At 45.7% G+C, this 18,182-nt stretch overlaps 1 protein-coding gene across 3 annotated transcripts in view; it reads left to right on the forward strand.

The window, feature by feature from the left end:
• The window catches only part of CASP7 (caspase 7), a 26,459-nt gene that overhangs the window by 747 nt on the left and 7,530 nt on the right, over nucleotides 1–18,182 (forward strand). For 2 of the 3 annotated variants that reach the window (XM_006778730.2, XM_006778729.2), the window contains exon 2: nucleotides 5,265–5,389. In XM_006778730.2, the coding sequence (XP_006778793.1) occupies nucleotides 5,265–5,389 (125 nt within the window). Of the gene's footprint in view, nucleotides 1–29; nucleotides 125–5,264; nucleotides 5,390–18,182 lie in introns of those variants that run through there. The other variant, XM_015557996.1, reaches the window with a different exon arrangement.

The raw sequence follows: 18,182 nt of genomic DNA on the forward strand, positions 1-18,182 counted from the left end.
GTGCGCTGGGGGCCCGACCGCTTGCGCTGCAACTTCGGGGAGAGGGCTGTCCGCGCCCCCAGCATCGCTCGCTTGGATTTGCTTGGTCTCCTTTCCCTCCTAGCCAGCGGGCTGGCGTCACCCGGTACTAGTCAGTTTGGCGAAAGGAGAGGTGGGTTTAGAAGGGAAGGAGCGGTTTTCGCAGGGTTGACAGCAGGGCTCCGGAGTCACTGGGGCTGGAGGTTCCAGTCCCCGCCTCCCTGCTTGCCAGCCGTGGGGCCTTGGCCTCTGGGTTCAATGGGAATGATGATGAGCCCAGGCTAAAGGTTGCAGCGAGGATGGGAGGAGCTGATTAGGGTGCATAGCAGTGCCTCCAGCGAGGCTGAGTATGCTACACGTGAGCTGTCATCATTGTTGGGGTGCCCTTGTGCCTTGAAGATGCCTTGAGGAAGTGAAAAAAGGCAGGGCTGTCAGGCACCTGGTAACCTTAAACCGTTGTATTCAAGTTATCCATTTATGGGGCAGTAAAATTACCTCTGGGTGGTTGTGTGTGAGTTATGCCCAAGTCTTTTCCTCGGCTTAGATTGAACGTCTGGGCTGGCTGGCAGCTGGGCCCTAACTTTTTCTTTAAGGCTGTTTCCTCTGGAAGGATCTACACAGCCTGGCCTTCCTCCTTGATAGGCAGGTGTTTCCTAGATTCACAGACTGCTTCTGCCTTCTTAGCTGTGTGGCTTTAGGCAGGTGCAATACAGGCGAAGGCTCCAGTCTCCCTTCAGTGCCTGAGCATCAGGTGACAGCGCGGTCACTACCTGAGCCACTTCCTTCTCCAGTGCGGGAGAAGAGGTGGAGGCCCTCAGAGCTGCTTCTCTTTGAGTCTTTCCGAAAGATTGTCTTCATTGGGGCCAAGAATGGGGTGTAAGATGTATTATGTCATTTTTTTTATTTTTTGGAGGAAGCACCTGCACCCCTCCCCCCCATTAAAAAAAAGTGATTTCCTGCCAGATGTGTACCAGTCGCCAACGAAGCGTGCGTGGACATAATCACTGGAGGGTTTTAGTTTTGTTTCCATAAAAGCTGCTTAACATATGGATGTAATTTTAAAATACCAGTGAAGATTGATAGTCGAAGGGTACCTTGGTCTTGAGTAGCTCAGGCCGTGGTGATAATAGGGAATATTGATTGAGCATTTAGAATGTGCTTCGCTGTGCGTTGCACTTTACTTGCATTGTTTCTATCAGCCGACAGCCACCCGTGACGGAGGCATTGTTGTTTGCCCACTTTACAGATGAGAAAACTGAGTCCTTTCTTTGCTCAAGGTCCTATGGCTAATAGGTGGAGGAGCTGATTCAGCCCCTGGTCTTCTGTTTACCCTGACTGGGCTCTCTGCGGCCCTCCCTGGGCCCCTTTAGTTCTGTTGTGTGTCTTGTACCCACAGTTTATTTGGGACACTGAAGAATTTAAAAGTTTTAGGTGCCTTTCCGTTACAGCATTTATAAAGAAATAATGTATTGTGTGCCTGCCGTGTATCTGGCTCTTTTCTGTAACTGGAGCCAAAGAAAGGATCATTAAGATAAGCTCTTGGTCTGCAAATAGCTTGACTCATAATAGATAAGAGTAATAATTAACCTAGAGTGCCTGTAGATGTACACACTTAATGCTCTGTGTATATTGTACAGGAATTAATTTAAGAGAAGGTAGATGTATTTAACAGTTGAACATGCAGTATCCCATGATGACGGCTCTTTGAGCCTGAGCCCCAAGCAGGGGACACATCAGACAAGGAAGGCCAGGTGTGCCCGCAGCAGAGACCGGAGAGCTGAGATAAGCCTGGATTTTCATGGTGGGCTGTGTGGACACATGGAAATAAGGGGTGAACACCAAGACTTGGCTTCACTGAAATGATGTGACTGGGGTCAGGCACCCCACTCGGTCACTGCCCTTGCCCTCGGTGAACTTGGTTTCACTCAGAAATCAAGCCCAGCATCACAGGCATCAGAAAGTCACTGAATGTTTAGGCTTGCAGACTTACAAAGGCCAAGTCCACCACGCTGGCTTGTTTTAGACATACACTCCAGCAGGTTGTTAGAAGGAATGTTTGCTACTCCCCCCCCCCCCCTTACCCTCCCAGACTGTTCAGCATTAACCCAGAAAGATGCTGTAGATTTCCTACCGAACACCCTCTGGCACAGTGTTTGGAGGAAAATCTTTGGAAAATTCCCATTACTGAGCTATGGAAACCAGCCTGAAGGTCACCACTCTGTAGCTAAGCCCAAAGCCCCCTCCAAGTGTCCGGGAAGGAGCATGAGCCATGCTTCTCCTTTGATGATGCATGTCAGATGTTCCATGAGTGTGCAGTTTTCTCTGCCTGCTCACTTCTCCCTTCTTACCCTTCTCAGATCTCTGGCCAGACATTTCCTCCGCTGAGACCTTCTCCAATTCCTCTGAGGCTTAGTCAGCCCCTCTGGTACGCACACACCCAACAGCACCCCCACATTTGCGGCTTCCTGTTACGGGAACGATGCCTTTTCCCCAACAAGACAGGACCACGTCTGTGCTCTAAAGTATATCCCCATGTCCTAGCACGCAACCTGGCGCATGAGACATCGAGTACACAGTCAGCGATGAGTCTTCTCAGCCGTGCCAACATGTTAAGTGTTTGCCTTTCAATGGAGCCATTTTGCTAAGCGTTCTTTTTTTGTTTGTTTTTTGTTTTTTTTAATACAGTGGTCACATCGTTTTATCATCATACAGCCTAGATCCAGCCTCTAAGATTAGCGATATCAAAAGGCTCAAGGCTTATACACCACATGGTGAAGTTAGTGTCTTTTTCTGATGGATCGTGCATAACTTGAACTTGCTCATTTTGAAAATATTTCAGTGCTTTGCTAAATACCAAGCCACATTGAAAGGTAATTAAGTCTGTATGAAGGAAATGAAATAAAAACTATTGAGCACCTCTGTGCACCCGGATTAACCCTTCTCTCTGAGGATAGGGTTTTATCTCTTGATTTCGAGAAACATTTTTTGAGTCCTGATCTGAAAAATCTAACTGCCTCTGAACTGGAAACACGTTGGTGGTGGGGGGCCTTCGTGATGTGTTGAGAAACAGCATGGCCATCTGACTTCTCAAGGTCATTGTAGAGATCTGGGCGGACTCCCCCTCCATCTCTCCTCACTGTCCAGCTCAGCCCTAAGGGAAGCTGGAACGTGACATGATAATGCCACGTAGAGCTCCAGGCCGCTAGGTGTGCTTTGCCATCTTGGACACGTCCCCCTAAGCTGGATTCCTTCCCCCCACCTTCCAAAAGGCATTACTTGTGCTCTGGGACACAGTACGTTCTGCCAAATCAATGTCAAGTTATTAACCGTCCTCAGCCTCAGCTTCCTCATCTGGCAAACATCCCGAGTGAGCCCAGCAGAAATGCAGACGTGCATCTGCCGATCGTGTTGTGCTCTGTGCAGTCGCTCAGAGACGGAGGCGAGTAGACTTAGGGTCCTGGAGGAGGGGTGCCTTCGTTCTGGAGAGCCGATCCCTTCACGGGGAAGGAAACGGGACTTGATTTAGGGCAAAGGACTCGAAAGCAGGCTCTGCTTCCGACCAGCTGCATCACTTCTAGCAAACTCTCCTCCCAGATTATCATTCAATTCATGTTTATTTAGGAAGCACCTCTGTGTGCCAGGAGCCTGTGCCGTGATGAACTTACATTGTCGTGTTTGAGCCAAGCAGTAAGCAGAGTGCAAAAAAAAAGGACAAACGCAGGGCTGTAAAGGGAATAGGAATTGGGGTGGGGGTGGCGGGGAGGGTGGAATGGAGGCTGGTGGGATAGGAGTAATCCAGGAGGACATTTCTGCAGAGGTGCCATTTACGCTGAATTCTGAAGATTGAGAAGTAGCCAGCTGGGCAAAGAGGGTTTATCCAGCAACCATGTGGGTGCTGACTTCTAGAAAGAGAACCAACCCTGAGTCCAGACAGAACCTGAGATCAGCAGAGTGTGCCCAAGGGAGCTGGGAGCTAAATGGTGAGGGGTGGTCTCCGGAGTGCCTGTTGCTGGTTAAAGGTCTGATTCCTACTATTTACTAGTTATGTGGCCTGGGACAAGTTATTAGCCTTTCTCAGACTCAGCTTTCTCATCTGTCAAAAGGCAATTATTGCTCTGTCCAGGTAGCTCAGTTGGTTAGAGTATCGTGCTGATATACCAAGGTTGCGGGTTTGATCCCCGGTCAGGGCACATACAAGAATCAACCGATGAATGCTTAAGTGGAACAACAAATGGATCTCTCTCTCCTCTCTCCTCCCTCCCTCTCTCTCTCCCTTCCTCTCTCTAAAATCAATCAAAAAATATTTTTTTAAAAAAGCAATTATCAAAAAACTGACCTAACAGCGTTTATTGGCAGTATTTAAAAAAAGAGATAATGCTGCTAAAACAACATTAAATGTGAATTTCTATTCTTATATTGTTATTTTTACTTCTTAGAGGGAGTGGTAGGTGAGTAGGAGATCTTATCGGCTGATAGTTTTCCTAGGTCAGGAGTCAGTGCACCTATTTTGTAAAGGGCCAGGTAGTGAATATTTTCGGCTTACGGGCCATATTATCTCTTGCCACAATTGCTCAACTCTGATTGTGGTGGGAAAAGCAGCCACAGACAGATCATCAGTGAATGGTATGGCTGTGTTCCAATAAAACTTTACTTACAAAAACTGGTGGCGGGCCATAGTTTGAAGGGCCTTAAAGTCAAAGGAGTGGGGTTAAATTTGAAATTGTATATTCTAGGGATCTCTTAAAAACGATCGAGCACCAGACAGATTTGAGGAAATCTGTTCTGGGAAAACCATGGGAAATCCTGTGAAGCAGAAAGAGAGTTTTATACTGCAGGTTGCTCCTTTTTTTGAACTGGGTTTGAGCGATACCTGGCAAAGGATAAGCACCTTATCACCTGTCAGGAATTCAGGGGAGTTTCTTGTTAAAAACCTTAACGTCCCTTCCACAGCTTCTCTTACACAAGGAACACTGAACAAAATCATGGATGCTGGATTACTAGTAGAAGCTCCCTGAGGACAAGGACTTGGTGCTCTTCCCCACTGTGTACCGTCTCTGGAACAATGCATGGAATAGAGTTAGCATTCAGGCATTTGAATGAATTGATGGGGCAGGAGCGCAGCCCAGGAGCCTCCGTGTGCATGAGTGCTTAGCTCTAAGCTTCAGTAAAAACCTCGTCACTGACTGAGCGTTATTTAAAAACCTCACACTGGATACCAATTTTCTGTTTTGTTTTTCTCCTCCCAGATGGCAGACGATCAAAACTCTGTCGATCAAAACTCTGTCAGGGACCAGGGAGCTGGGGAGTCAGCAAGCGAAGATGCAATTGATGCTAAGCCAGATCGGTCCACCGTTAGGTCCTTAATCCAGAGGTAAGTTCCTTCCTGGCTGGATTAATCAGGGGCCTGGGCCGCTTCTCTGCTTTTTCCACCCACCCACGGGGAGGGGGATACTCAGGGGAGAGGGTTTACGCTGTGCAGGGGAGGTTTGCACAGGGTCCTGCTGGCTCTGTGACTAGGTTCCCCCGTGTACTCCTGTGTTGCTGGGACAACCCCAGGTGTGGGAGAAAAGCAAGCCATGGAGTCTCCTGCCCAGAGGCTGTGTGTCTGGGTGGGAGCTGCCCAGGATTGAGGGGCTACACTGGCCAGAGGTGACTTGCAGCCACAGTCATTGGGCATAGAACCTGGGCTCACCCCCACCCTGTGCCTTCAGAGGCGCTCCACTGAAAGGGCAGCGTCCTGTCTACTGAGTCCCACTTTTTCCCTGACTGAGTTTACTTGTAAATTCTCAATCTCACATTTAATATTAATAATAATCACTTTGTGTATTAAACTCTTGTACGCCAGCTCAGTATTGCATGCAGTCCTTATAACCCCAGGAAATGGTTGTATTGCTATCACCATTTAATGGGTAGGAAAACTGAGGTGCTAAGAGGTCTAATAGCTTGCCTTTCTGAAGACAGTTAAAAATGGAAGAGCTGAGATTAGAACCCAGGTGGTGCCAGGTTCACCCACCCATTTCATGGCTCCGCTCTGCTTCCCATTTAGAAGTAGGGCTAGAAACGTGGAGGGAGCCTCAGACCTCACCTTAACCCTGGTCTCAGCGGGGGCGGGTGAGTGGGGCTTCCTGAAAGAGACGGGAGCAGTCTGTGGGTCAGAAGCATCAGACTTCTTGATAGCTCCTAAGCCAAGCCCACCTGGGAGAGACAGCCGGGGCGGGGGCGGGAGGTGGAGGATTATAGTTGAGGTTAGGGGGGCTCCCAGGCAGCACTCAGGATGGGAAGAGCTGGTGAGGAGGGGCAGCCTGGCTCCCTGAAACATCCTGGAGAGCTTCGGGTCATACCATCCCAGATAAAACTCAGAAAAGTGGGAAGACCCTAGCATCCTGGACCTGAATTCCATTGGCATTTACTGGCTGCCATTTAGGGTCAAGAACACCCAATGAAATGGCCAAAAAATAAAGTTCCAGCTCCTGAAAATTTTAAAGGCATATATATGGTCAGTTGGTCCAGGCTAAACTATTATAAGCCCAATAGAGCAGTGGCTTTCGAATGTTTTTGCTTACAGACCCCACCCTACCAAATAATGTCAGGCTACACATCCCCCTCATACATTTTTAAGATGATACCTAAATTTCTTGTCAAAATAGTTACAAAAATGTAATATTTCAGTTTTCCAACTCTTGAGTATTTGGGTTAAGCAGATTGGTTTCAAAGTGAAAGAGGAACAGAAATCAAGTAATAATCATTTTATGAGTCTTAGCATATGAGTCTTTTGATGTACTTTCCAGAAACTATGAAAATGAATAGTGTATTGTAAATATTGACATTTAAAAATAACTCCTTTAAACCTATCCAGTGGAATCTAAATTCATACTATTAATTTCTCGTGGATTAAGTTACTGTTCCAGCTATGAATTCACAGTTGATCTAAACAAATAAATGTTGATAAATCATTAGCATTATTGTCAACATAAGAAATGTCCAAACCTGTGGATAATTTTTATAAGTTCATTTGGGGCAAATTGATGACTGATGCCAGGGAGCAAGATCTCAAATGCTCTGGAGAATAACAGTTTTTCAGTTTCTCTTCTGCATTTGACATTAAGGAAGGAAATACATGGAGGTGGGAGAAAGCAAGGCAAGGATTAGATTATGGACAGTTAACGTTATGTGCTCTCTTGAGGGTTAATACCCCCTCCAAGGGGTATTACTTCTGGCATTTCAAAGGTGCGTTAACTTAGATACACAAGAACAATGGAAGGTCTGGCTTAAAATTAAGGAAGTCACAGGCCTGGAGACTTCCAGTCAAGGTGATGGTTAAGGTAGATGTGATACTCTGAACCTCCCACAACCACATCAAAATTACACCTCAACTACAAACAACTATCATTCAGAACCACCTGAAATCTAGCTGAACAGAAGTCCTACAATTAAGGATATAAAGAAGAAGCCACATTGAACTGGTAGGTGGGGCAGAGACCCGGAACCAGCTGGTCCCACACCTACTGGTATGTGTGGTGGTGAAGAATTAGCAGGATAACTTGGCTAGAAGGTCCCCCTTGAGGGGCGAGGGCTCCCAGCCCTACACGGGGCTCCCCAGCCTGGATCACCAGTGCAGGAAGAGGAGTCCCCACATCATCTGGCTGTGAAAATCAGTGGAGATTCTGGGTGAGACGGAGGGCTGCTCAAATCCCAGGCATCCTTGAAAAGGCCCCAGAGTAGGGACAGTAGCTCGAAAGCACAAGGACATACCTGGAGGAACTGAATTACCTGGCTGTGGTCGAGACTGGCAGCTCTCTGGGGCAGGGCAGGCACCATTGTTTCTTTGTTGAGCCCTCTCCCACCCAGCTTGCTTGTCTGAGTCTCTGTTAGCCAGGGTAACACTGGTCTCGCTCCCCCTCCAATTCATTCACAGGCCTGAACCTCTTTCCACTGCTTTTCTTCACAAGCGGCTGACCTGAGCCTGTGCTGAGGACTTCCGTAAAAATCTCTGAAAAGTACCCAAACAGGCAGTGTCTACTTCAGCATGCCCTGTACCTCTTGCCAAGTGGCCCCAAACTTGGCACCAGTAGTAGCTGGCCTCGGTTGGCAGCATAGCCTCTCTCAGGTGCCTACAAACCCAGCACAGGCAGCTACCAACCGCAGATCACTTTGTAGCTCCGACCAAGTGACTCCGGGCACAGGCCTCAGCTGACCTTGGCCACCAGGCTAGTATTATAAGAAATGTTAAAGGGTCTTCTTTAACCCCTTCCCCAACAATTTTTTTGTTAAAAACGTTTCTTTTTCAGACTAATTTTTTTATTTTGGTTCTATATAGTATTTTTGATGCTGGTTATGAAAACAGTTTGTAACTCGTCTTCCTATAAACCATATTTTTTTACCATATTTTCTTAGTATACTCGTCAACGACTGAAAAAGAACATTTTGTGAAAACGAGTATACACGTTTCTGCCGGGGAAGGGGTTAAGAAGAAAATATGTATAATAAAATGGCAATAACTACATACCTGTCAATAATTACTATAAATGTAAATGGAATTTATGCTCCAATCAAAAGATAGGGTGCCTGAGTGGGTAAGAAAACACACCTCATACTTATGCTGCCTACATGAGACTCGCTTCATATCGAAAGACACACAGACTGAAAGTGAGGTGGTGGAGAAAGATAGTTCATGAAAATGAAAATGGAAAAAAAAAGCTGAGTTAGCAATACTTATACCTGACAAGTAGATTTTAAAACAAACACTCAGCAATTCCACTAGACTTGCTTCATATCGAAAGACACACACAGACTGAGAGTGAAGTGGTGGAGAAAGATAGTTCATGAAAATGAAATGAAAAAAAAAAAAAAAAGCTGAGCTAGCAATACTTATACCAGATAAGTAGATTTTAAAACAAACACTCAGCAATTCCACTTTGGGGTATTTATCTGAAGAAACCCAAAACACTCATTTGAAAAGACATGTGCATCCTATGTTCATTGCAGCTTTATTTACAATAGCCAAGATATGGAAACCTACATTTCCATCGATAGGCAAGTGGATAAAGAAGATGTGGTACGTATATACAATGGAAGTATTACTCAGCCATAATAAAAGAATGGAAGCTTGCCATCAGCAATACATGGATGAATCTAGAGGGTGTTATGCTAAGTGAAATAAGTCAGACCGAGAAAGACACTTACCATATGATCTCATTTAGATGTGGAATCTAAAAAAACAAAGGAACAAACAAAACAGAAACAAATTCATAGATACAGAATCTCTCAGCAATTCCACTAGACTTGCTTCATATCGAAAGACACACACAGACTGAAAGTGAAGCCCAGAATCTCTGTATCTATGAATTTGTTTCTGTTTTGTTTGTTCCTTTGTTTTTTTAGATTCCACATCTAAATGAGATCATATGGTATGTGGGAGGGGTGTTTGGGGAATGAGTAAAAAAGGGGAACGAGTTAAGATGTGCAAATTGCCAGTTATAAAAATGGTCACAGGGGTAAAGTTCAATACAGTCAATAATATTATAGTAACTGTGTATAGTGCCAGGTGGGTTCTAACCTTATTGGGGTGATCTTTTCATAAGTTGTATAAATGTCTAATCACTATATTGTACACCTGAAAGGAATGCAATATGGTATATCAACTATAATTGAAAAAATACAAAATTATTAAAAACAAAAAAGTGATAGGCCTGGGGCGTGATTACCCACCGTGACCTGCCCAGTTTGGAATTTATGATCTGATCACCCTGTGAAATTACTTCCCATAGAATCCCTTTTATTCATCCACATTGTTAAGTTGTTAGTCACCAAAGTAATTGCTAAGTGGAAATTGTGTTGAAATTGCAACCTGTAATGGAATGGGTTGGCCTTAAAAGTTAGCTTATGAATAAGTGGACAAATAGTACTTATCGCTAGAAAGAAAGATATTTAGTATCATCTTTTTCCTATTTTTTTTTATTTTTAGCTCTGAGGAGCCATGAATAAATGCATGGGGTGGGCAGGAGTTTTGTTCAACTGATGTCATTACTTCTTTGAATTCCTTCCAAGTTCTGTGTCAAAAAATGACAACTCATTTAGGTCCTTCTTCAGTTGTTTTGAAAATTAAGAATTGGGAATTACCTGACTTTCAAAGAATTGTTATTCAGCCCTTAGAGACACTTATATTTTCAGTTTCTGGGACAAACACTAAAGAGGCTTTATCAAAACTTCTCTAATACCCGTTAATCAACCCTGTTCCTCTTTTCCTTAGAAGCAACTTGTCTAGCCCAAACCCTCAACAGAGATACGTTAGTTTAAAAAGCATTAACGAACATTTGTTAGTATCCTTGTTTTTTCTTCTTGGAAAATGCTTTTAGACCATATGCTTTAAAAAAATATTCTTTTTGTTAAGACCTTGTTGCTACAAATGGAGTTTATTCGTTTATGGGAAATGTCTGCTGTGTAATTTAGTGGGCAAAGCCAGTTCTCCTTATCAAACTGTTCAGCCACCCAAGACTTGCTTTCCATCATTGAAGGTCTGATACCATTTATGTTCTATTAATAAATGTGTTATTTGATAACCTCATGAAAGCCATCGTGAATTCTAATTCTTGGAGAGATGGATGATGGATGGGTGGATGGATGGAAGGGTGGATGGATGGATGGATTCTAATTCTTAGATGGATGATGGGAAGGGAAGGAGGGAGGAGAGGGCACAAAGCCCAGTGCTGTGTTTACCTCCTTGAACAGGTGTTTGCCTTGCTCTCATGGGACTTAGGCTCAACGGCGATGCTATCTTTGGGAATAATCAGGGTGCTCCCTGCAGCTGATGCAGGCCCCTTCTTCCTTCCATCCCATCCCCAGCACCTTTCTCCAAGGCCTCAGAATTGCTGTTCTGTAAGGCATTTTAGGGAGCAGTAACACCCAATAGCCATCTGTAATTGAGGACAGACTGCCTACCCACCCTGCCCTGGAGACCAAGGATTCTGGGAACTGGAAAGAAGCCTCCTTTTCTCCCAGAGCCTGGAGGGCACTCGCTGGCCTGGGGTAGGTAGTTCAGTCCCATGCTGGCTTTTTTGTCTCATTGCCACTAGATGGCACAGCAGCATCATTTTATTTCCATTCCATTGGGGCTTGAATAAAATCCAGCCTGTTCCTTAGGTTCATGTAAGAACAAAAATTTATTAAAATTGTTTTTAATTTTTCTGATTATTGAAGAACATTTGGAAAACACATAAAACCACAAAGGAAAAACCTCTAAATATTAATTTAAAATTAGTAAATTGTTGGGCTTTTAAAAAATGGTTTAGAAGAAATACCTTATGACCCTCACCAGTTTTGGTCAGTGAATAGAGCATCGGCCTGAGGACTGAGGAGTTCCAGATACAGTTCCGGTCAAGAGGCAGCCAATCAATGATTCTCTCTCATCTGTTTCTATCTCTCCCTCTCCCTTCCTTTCTGAAATCAATAAAAATATATTTAAAAAGAAAAAGAAATACCTTATGTGCACAGTCGACATTCATTATGAGCCCTAGTTTATGGACCAAAACCTAGTGTCATCTGTGAACGTGAAGAGGGCTCCTTTTCATGTAAAGGTGACCCTAACACCTAGCACAGATTACCTGCCACCCAACTTAACGATGTCCCTGAGTTTATAATGATATAAACTTGGGTTCTTATCGCCTGAGCACGGCTACAGAAAACAGTTAATACCAAAAAATAACTAATCGCTGGATGGTAGGGCACTGAGAGGGAGCTGTGGGAGGCTGGGGAGAGGAGGAGTTGGGACTTGAAGTGTCAGAGAAAAAGCAGTTGGTTATCAGGGGACTAGAAGGGGCTGCCTGCCAGGGCCTGGGAAAACACAGCACAGGTCCTGGGAGAGTGGGTGGAGGCCTCAGATGGGTGAGCTTGGTCCTGGCGCACCACTAGGAGCCATTGCAGGTACACGCCCAAGCCCTGGTTGAGCAGCTGGGCGTCCTAGCAGATGGCCCTGCCCAGGAACATGTCTGCAGTGAAGTCAGATTCCTTTCTGAGCTCTGCTCAAGGTCGGTATTAAAGTAACATTTTTTAAAGTAGCAAACAGATTCCACTCCCTCTCGAATTCCCCCGGGGCCTGTGGAGCCTGTGTGTCCCTGCCCGGGGGATTGTTTACCGTCTGGCCCTGAGTGAAGAGGGCAGAACCGGCCCATCTTTCAGAACTTGATAAACTCCCTATTTTTTGAGGCACTGGCTCAGATCCCGCGAGCTTTCTCCTCTGTGTCATCTATGCCTTCCAGCCTTTGTCCTTGCAGCCTTTGTCCTCCCGGAGTGTTTAATAAATGCCACTTGGTCGTAATTCTTCCTTGGCAGGGCAACTTGGGTTTCTCCCCCAGTGAGTGTTATGATGTAAACAGGTCCCTATAAAAAATGTGTTATTTGTGTAATTGTAAGAAAGACTCAGGTGGCCTGCCTTTCCATCTGGAAAGGGAAGAAAAAAGTGTTTTAGAAAAAGCAGTGCTTTAGAATTGGAGGGGGAAAGAAAAACAAAGAACGCAGACCTTAATTCATTCCAGAAAAATACGTTCCATGTTAAGTGAAAGTCATTCAATCACAACCGTCGATTGAATGAGGCCGTATCTGGGCCCCCTAAGAGGAAAGGAACATGGAAACATAGCGAGGCGGGTTACTTTTTAGCAAATGAAGCCTTCAGATCCGGACTCCAGAATACTGGATGCCTGTCTCCCAAATTTGTATAGAAAGAGTGATAAAGATTTAGTGCTGCATTTGAAGCAGGGACTATACCACCTAAATGAGGATCAGTAGTGGAGTGGAGTCGAACAACCCGGGTTCAGATCCTGGCCCTGCCTCTCACTCGCCAGTTGAGGGACGATGGCGAGTCCTTTGACCTTTCTGAGCCTCAGTTTCCTCATCAGCAAAATAGGGATGTGAACACCCAGCCACTGGATTGTTGTGAGAATTAAAGTAACTGTCAGCTTGCTGAATTCCTGTTGAGGGAGGAACCGCTAGCAGCGTAATGTTAAAATCGGAAGACTCCTTAAAAGGTAATTTATCCATCTATCTTCTATAAAGATCAAGGAAAGTTAAGACCAGAGAAGTGAAGTGCTCCACTCATAGTCACCCAGCAGGAACAGGCCCGAGACCCAGGCCTAACTTGGGAGTCCAGGGTCCCCACCCCCTTACATCAAGTGCCACCCCCAACTGCAGAGCCATCGAACTGTTCAGCCCTGTTAATCCACCCGCAGAGCGGTTTTTTCTTCTACCCAAGAAACTTAATTCTTTATTGAAACTGCTCCCTTTCTGCTTCACTACAGCCGAGGGAGGGGTAGGGACCACTGTTCCCACAGGGCTTGGCAGTGAGCTTTCTGGTAGAGAAGGTCAAGTGCATGTCTCAGGAGCAGGGAGCCACCCATCTGAAACACGGTCACAGGGTCGAGAACTTTGAGGCTGTGTAAACGTACCAAATGCATAGACTACCTCCAGTTGTTCTAGGTCCTGGCTCTTCTAAAGGGGGAAAAACAAGCTCTAAGGTTAAAAGAAAAAAAATGAGGAAGGGAGGTAAATGAGGTTTTCCTAGTAATAGAAATTTTAAAGCACTCTTAGTATAGAATTCAATCTAGGACTAGGAAAGTACTAGGGAAATAAGACCTGTGGCTTCTCAATTATGCACATTAAAAGTGTGCATAATGGCCTTGCGTGTTCCAGCCAGGAGGTGGCTGCTGGAGCCTGAGGGCTGTGTGCCCGGCCAGCATCTGTGATGGTGCGTGTGCGTTCTGCTCAGATGAAAGGGACAAAGACCAAAGACGGATGAGGTGGTTGTGTAAGAATGAGGACTGAAGTGTGTTAACTGTCCTGAATTCTGGGGCCTGCAGCCATCATGCAGGCCTCACTGCATCTTCCACTCGGTTATAGGTGATGCAAAGAGAATTCCGTTCTTTATTTCCCCTGAGTGATTTTTTTAAGCCCTTGATCAATTTTTACCGTCAGGGGTCTCCTCTGCTCATTTTTCAAGGGGAAGAGGAAAACATGGAGGGGTGCATTTAGGGGAAGGAATCTTTTTTACCCCTAGCCTGTATTAAACTGACTTTGTTTCCCAGGGTATTTGTGCAAACTGGGCTTCAGGGAAAAATGCACTGAGCCGGTGTCCTCTCTCGGTCGGTCAGGGACCTGCGCATGGAAATGATTAGGAGGTCTGCCCAGGGTCACAGGTGTTGTAAGCCTCGCACTTTGCACCCACTGTGACCCTGAACCAGGAAATGGAGAGAAGCTTACCCGAGCCTTTTGCTTAATAAGTGTTTGGTTTTTATGAGTTCACATTTTCGCCTTTGCCCTTGGAGAGGTGAGATGGGAAACGATAATAACTCCTGGGATCACTGACTTCATTCAAAACCATTGAACATTTATGTGCCTCATTGAAAATTGACAGATCTGGTATCTACTCCAGCCTTTTTGTTATTTGTATTACTACCTTGAGTGCCTTTAGAAGGAAAAAAATGGCCTAATGAGTCTGAACTGTTTGGTTTGCCATAAACTCACACCCTGATTCTGTTCATTTACTTACCTATCCATTTCACATATTTTGCAAACTTCCTGCCTGGGCTGTTTTGCCACTTTTGGTAGATTTGGCCCTTCCGTGGGTTGCCTGCCTGTGTGTGCTCACCACTTTGCATAGCTGGGTAGGATTTTAGTCTAATTCTCGGTCCCTGGCTTAGCCATTCATTCCCCTGCTATTTCCAGCTTTTGGCTCTAAAAGATGGAGCTACTGACTGCCCCTTAGAGGGAACGTGGGTCTTTTTTCCTTTGGACCTCATGCACACGCAAAGTCTCTTTGTCCCTGGGGAGCTGTCGCTGGGTGGGGAGGATGCTGCAGGGTGAATGGAGCCTGGGCATTTCTGCTGGTCAGCAGAGAAGGGGGAGGCCAGGGTGACTCTCCCAGCCCCAGCGTGAATGGTCCTATGGAAAACTCCAGCGGACAGCTCACTGCTGATTCAGTCGCAGGCCTTCAGGGTCCGGCCGGCTACGCCAGCCTCTGTCTCCGGCTGAGCTCCAGGCATGTTCAGTTTTTATTATTACAGAGAAGAGGGAAACTTGCTGCCTGTCATCGCAGGGCGAAGCCTGGCACTGATGCCCAGTGGGGTGCTTTCGGATGGAGACCCGAGGTATCGCCCTGCCCCTTTCCTTTCCTCTCCTCTCCTCTCGGTCTCGCTCTGTGCCTGGGAGTGTCAGGAGTGTTGGGGATGCCCTCTGTGGAAATGTGGCAGCCATGAGTGAATCATCGCAAAAATATTTAGACAAAGCAGCTACGAAAAGCAGAGCTCTGGTTCCGAATGAACCGGCCCAGGGGAAATGTGTGCTGGGAGGGTGTTTATTCTCGTGCTGATGAATGCCTGCACACACACAGAGCTCCTGGGAATTCTGTTCATGGGCTTTGCATGCCTCTGGCTAGCCCCTTCCAAATATAGAAAGCTGTAATTCACGTTCCGAGCAGGCTGAGGGATCTGTAAGAGGCTAGAACCTGTACTTATCCACTCCGGCCATGGGGAAAATTACACTCTCGCCCGGAGCGGATTACGAAAGTTCAGCGGGCACTTTTCTGAGATTTTTTTCCGCTTCTTTGCAAAGTAAGCCGACAGTTTTATAATCCGCTGGTGCTTTCTGGTAGGAGCTGCCATAGACTCCTCCAGGAGGTCTTTTTTATATTAAATAACCACTGAGCGTGGGTTGTCATTTTTGGCCTCTTGACTTTGTCGAAATGACTGCGTTGGCCTCGCACTGTGAAATTTGAGGCTTCACATACTGGCTCTGTCCCTGAGAAGTTCGGATAATTCCAGTTCCTTCCTGATCATCGACGCTGGCGTTATCTGTGTTCCCGGCAGCGATCTGAGCCTCTTTGAACACACCTGGGGAACGGAGATACCGGGACTGGCCCGGGCTGGTGAGGAAACACAACACCAAGAGACAGTGAGGATGGCCAGGAAGCAGCGCAGTGACCCAGCCTGCTTCCTATTGACCGCCCGATTGCGCACACTTACATTTACTAAGTCATTCTTCCAGGCTCTCCTAGTTGTTACAGTCTTGCTTATCTGGCCCTAAGCACAGTGATATTCTGGCCAGATTTGCTGTAAAATCTGTAGCCAATTGTGGAACACATGAGCCTTTAAGAGGATTTAGAACTTTTAATTCACTGGTCCGGGTTATCATGAGCCTTACACTTAACAGCAGGTTCTAAGACAAGGACCCTGGCTGGGTGTATTTCTTGTCAACATAATAATCTTGGCCAAAGTCTTCACAATGTTAAAAAAAAAAAAAAAAAAAAAGGTCCAGGTAATGGGCAGTTTTATCAGCAGAGAATTAGCAAAGGGAGAAGGAGGTAGAATGGCAAGAGAGAGAATGTGGCCTAAGAATACCCTGGCCGGCTTTTTTTTGCTGAGTGTTCTTATGTCTCTGGTCTGGATTTTGCAGAGTGAATGGACGAATGATCAGTAACACACTTTGTCAAGCATAAAGCATCACACCAATGTTAACGAGACTTGATCCTAGGGATTTAGGGAGCTACCTGAAGTGAATCCTCCATTTATCAGATTTAGGAGAAAGACTGGTTTCCATTGATCCGGACTTAAAAGAAACTCGGCGTGCCCACCTGTTAGGGGCTGTGTTCTCACATGTTGCAGCCTCTTTCCTCTGCCGGAAAGGCCTTATATGAAAGTGGGACAAGAACAGCCACTTTTAGAAAATCTTATCTCTGGGGGATGATCGCCAGCCGAAGAAGTTCCTAATCTGGATCTTTGAAAGCTTCTTACTACCCTTCGAGTTCCCTCCCCGGCCTCCCGCCCCTGTGGACTGTAGCTGTCTTCCTGCCGTTGGCTGGTTAATTAGCGCAAGCTCTTTGGAGCCCTTGCGGCTGTTAACTCCTGTCCAGTGGGCGTTGTTTATCTGATGATCTGCTTGGCTCTGGCAGTTGATTTCCAGACAGACGGTAACTTTATGAGCTGCTGCCACGGGGATCACCCATCTTTCCTCCCCTGACTGGGCTGATGGTGAGCTACAGCTCCACCACAGCTGTGCCGCGGACACATTTTGGTTGTGTTGGTAATTTCGATTGAATGTTCAGCTCGACCTTGTAGGTTTCATGGAAGGTTGTGAACCTCATACATGGCCCTGGATACACCTCGATGCTGCCCTGGGGCACCTTCCACAGTGTGTGCCCCTCAAGGCACATCTCCCTTGACCTTCGGGCCAAGAGCCAAGAGCCCCAAAGGCTGCATCCAGGTGGAGAGTGGTGTTTGATAGGGTAGGGCAGTGGTGGCGAACCTTTTGAGCTCGGCGTGTCAGCATTTTGAAAAACCCTAACTTAACTCTGGTGCCATGTCACATATAGAAATTTTTTGATCTTTGCAACCATAGTAAAACAAAGACTTACATTTTTGATATTTATTTTATATATTTATATGCCATTTAACAAAGAAAAATCAACCAAAGAAATGAGTTCGCGTGTCAAAAGTATCATAGGTTCGCCACCACCAAGGTAGGGCATAATGATATTTATTATAACTATTAATGTTGTTATTGACACATAGAAGAGTAAGAAGTTTGAAAGCTGGGGAGATGGTTAAAACCAAAGTGGGAAGAAAAATGGAGCCCTTTCAACAATTAGCATAAAAATCCCGTAATCTTCTAAATAGGTCAGATCTCGAAATCTATTTGCTGCAAGTGATCTTTAGCTATTAATAATAAATTTATTATTGAATAATGAACTTACTCACATGTACTGACAGGCATACAGTCAAAATTCTTTTTCCCATTTCTTCCTGCTGTCCTGCTCCTGGCCCCGCATGACACAGGTACCCACTTTGAATGATACACAGTAACATTAGTACTGCTAACATCTATTTATTTCCTCCTCATTTCCCCCCAAAGGCAGCAAATTTGTTTAATTCCACGCTTCACACTACTTACTGGAAATCATCTCACATCAGAACAGAGAGCTTCCTCATTTTTTTTACAATACTCTGTGGTTTTGATGAAAAACCCTGCCCTTTCCAGTCCAAACAGGAAGCAGAGACTGAACTGCATCTTTGAAGTGTCCTGCTGGTCATTATGGGAGTGAGGGGCTAGCTGAATCACATATGCCTGCCAGCCAGGCCTTTTAATTGAGGGATGCTATTAAAATTCAAAATTGGAAATGAGAG

Source organism: Myotis davidii, unplaced genomic scaffold (genome assembly GCF_000327345.1).
Source record: "Myotis davidii unplaced genomic scaffold, ASM32734v1 scaffold107, whole genome shotgun sequence".
Taxonomy (NCBI): Eukaryota; Metazoa; Chordata; class Mammalia; order Chiroptera; family Vespertilionidae; genus Myotis; species Myotis davidii.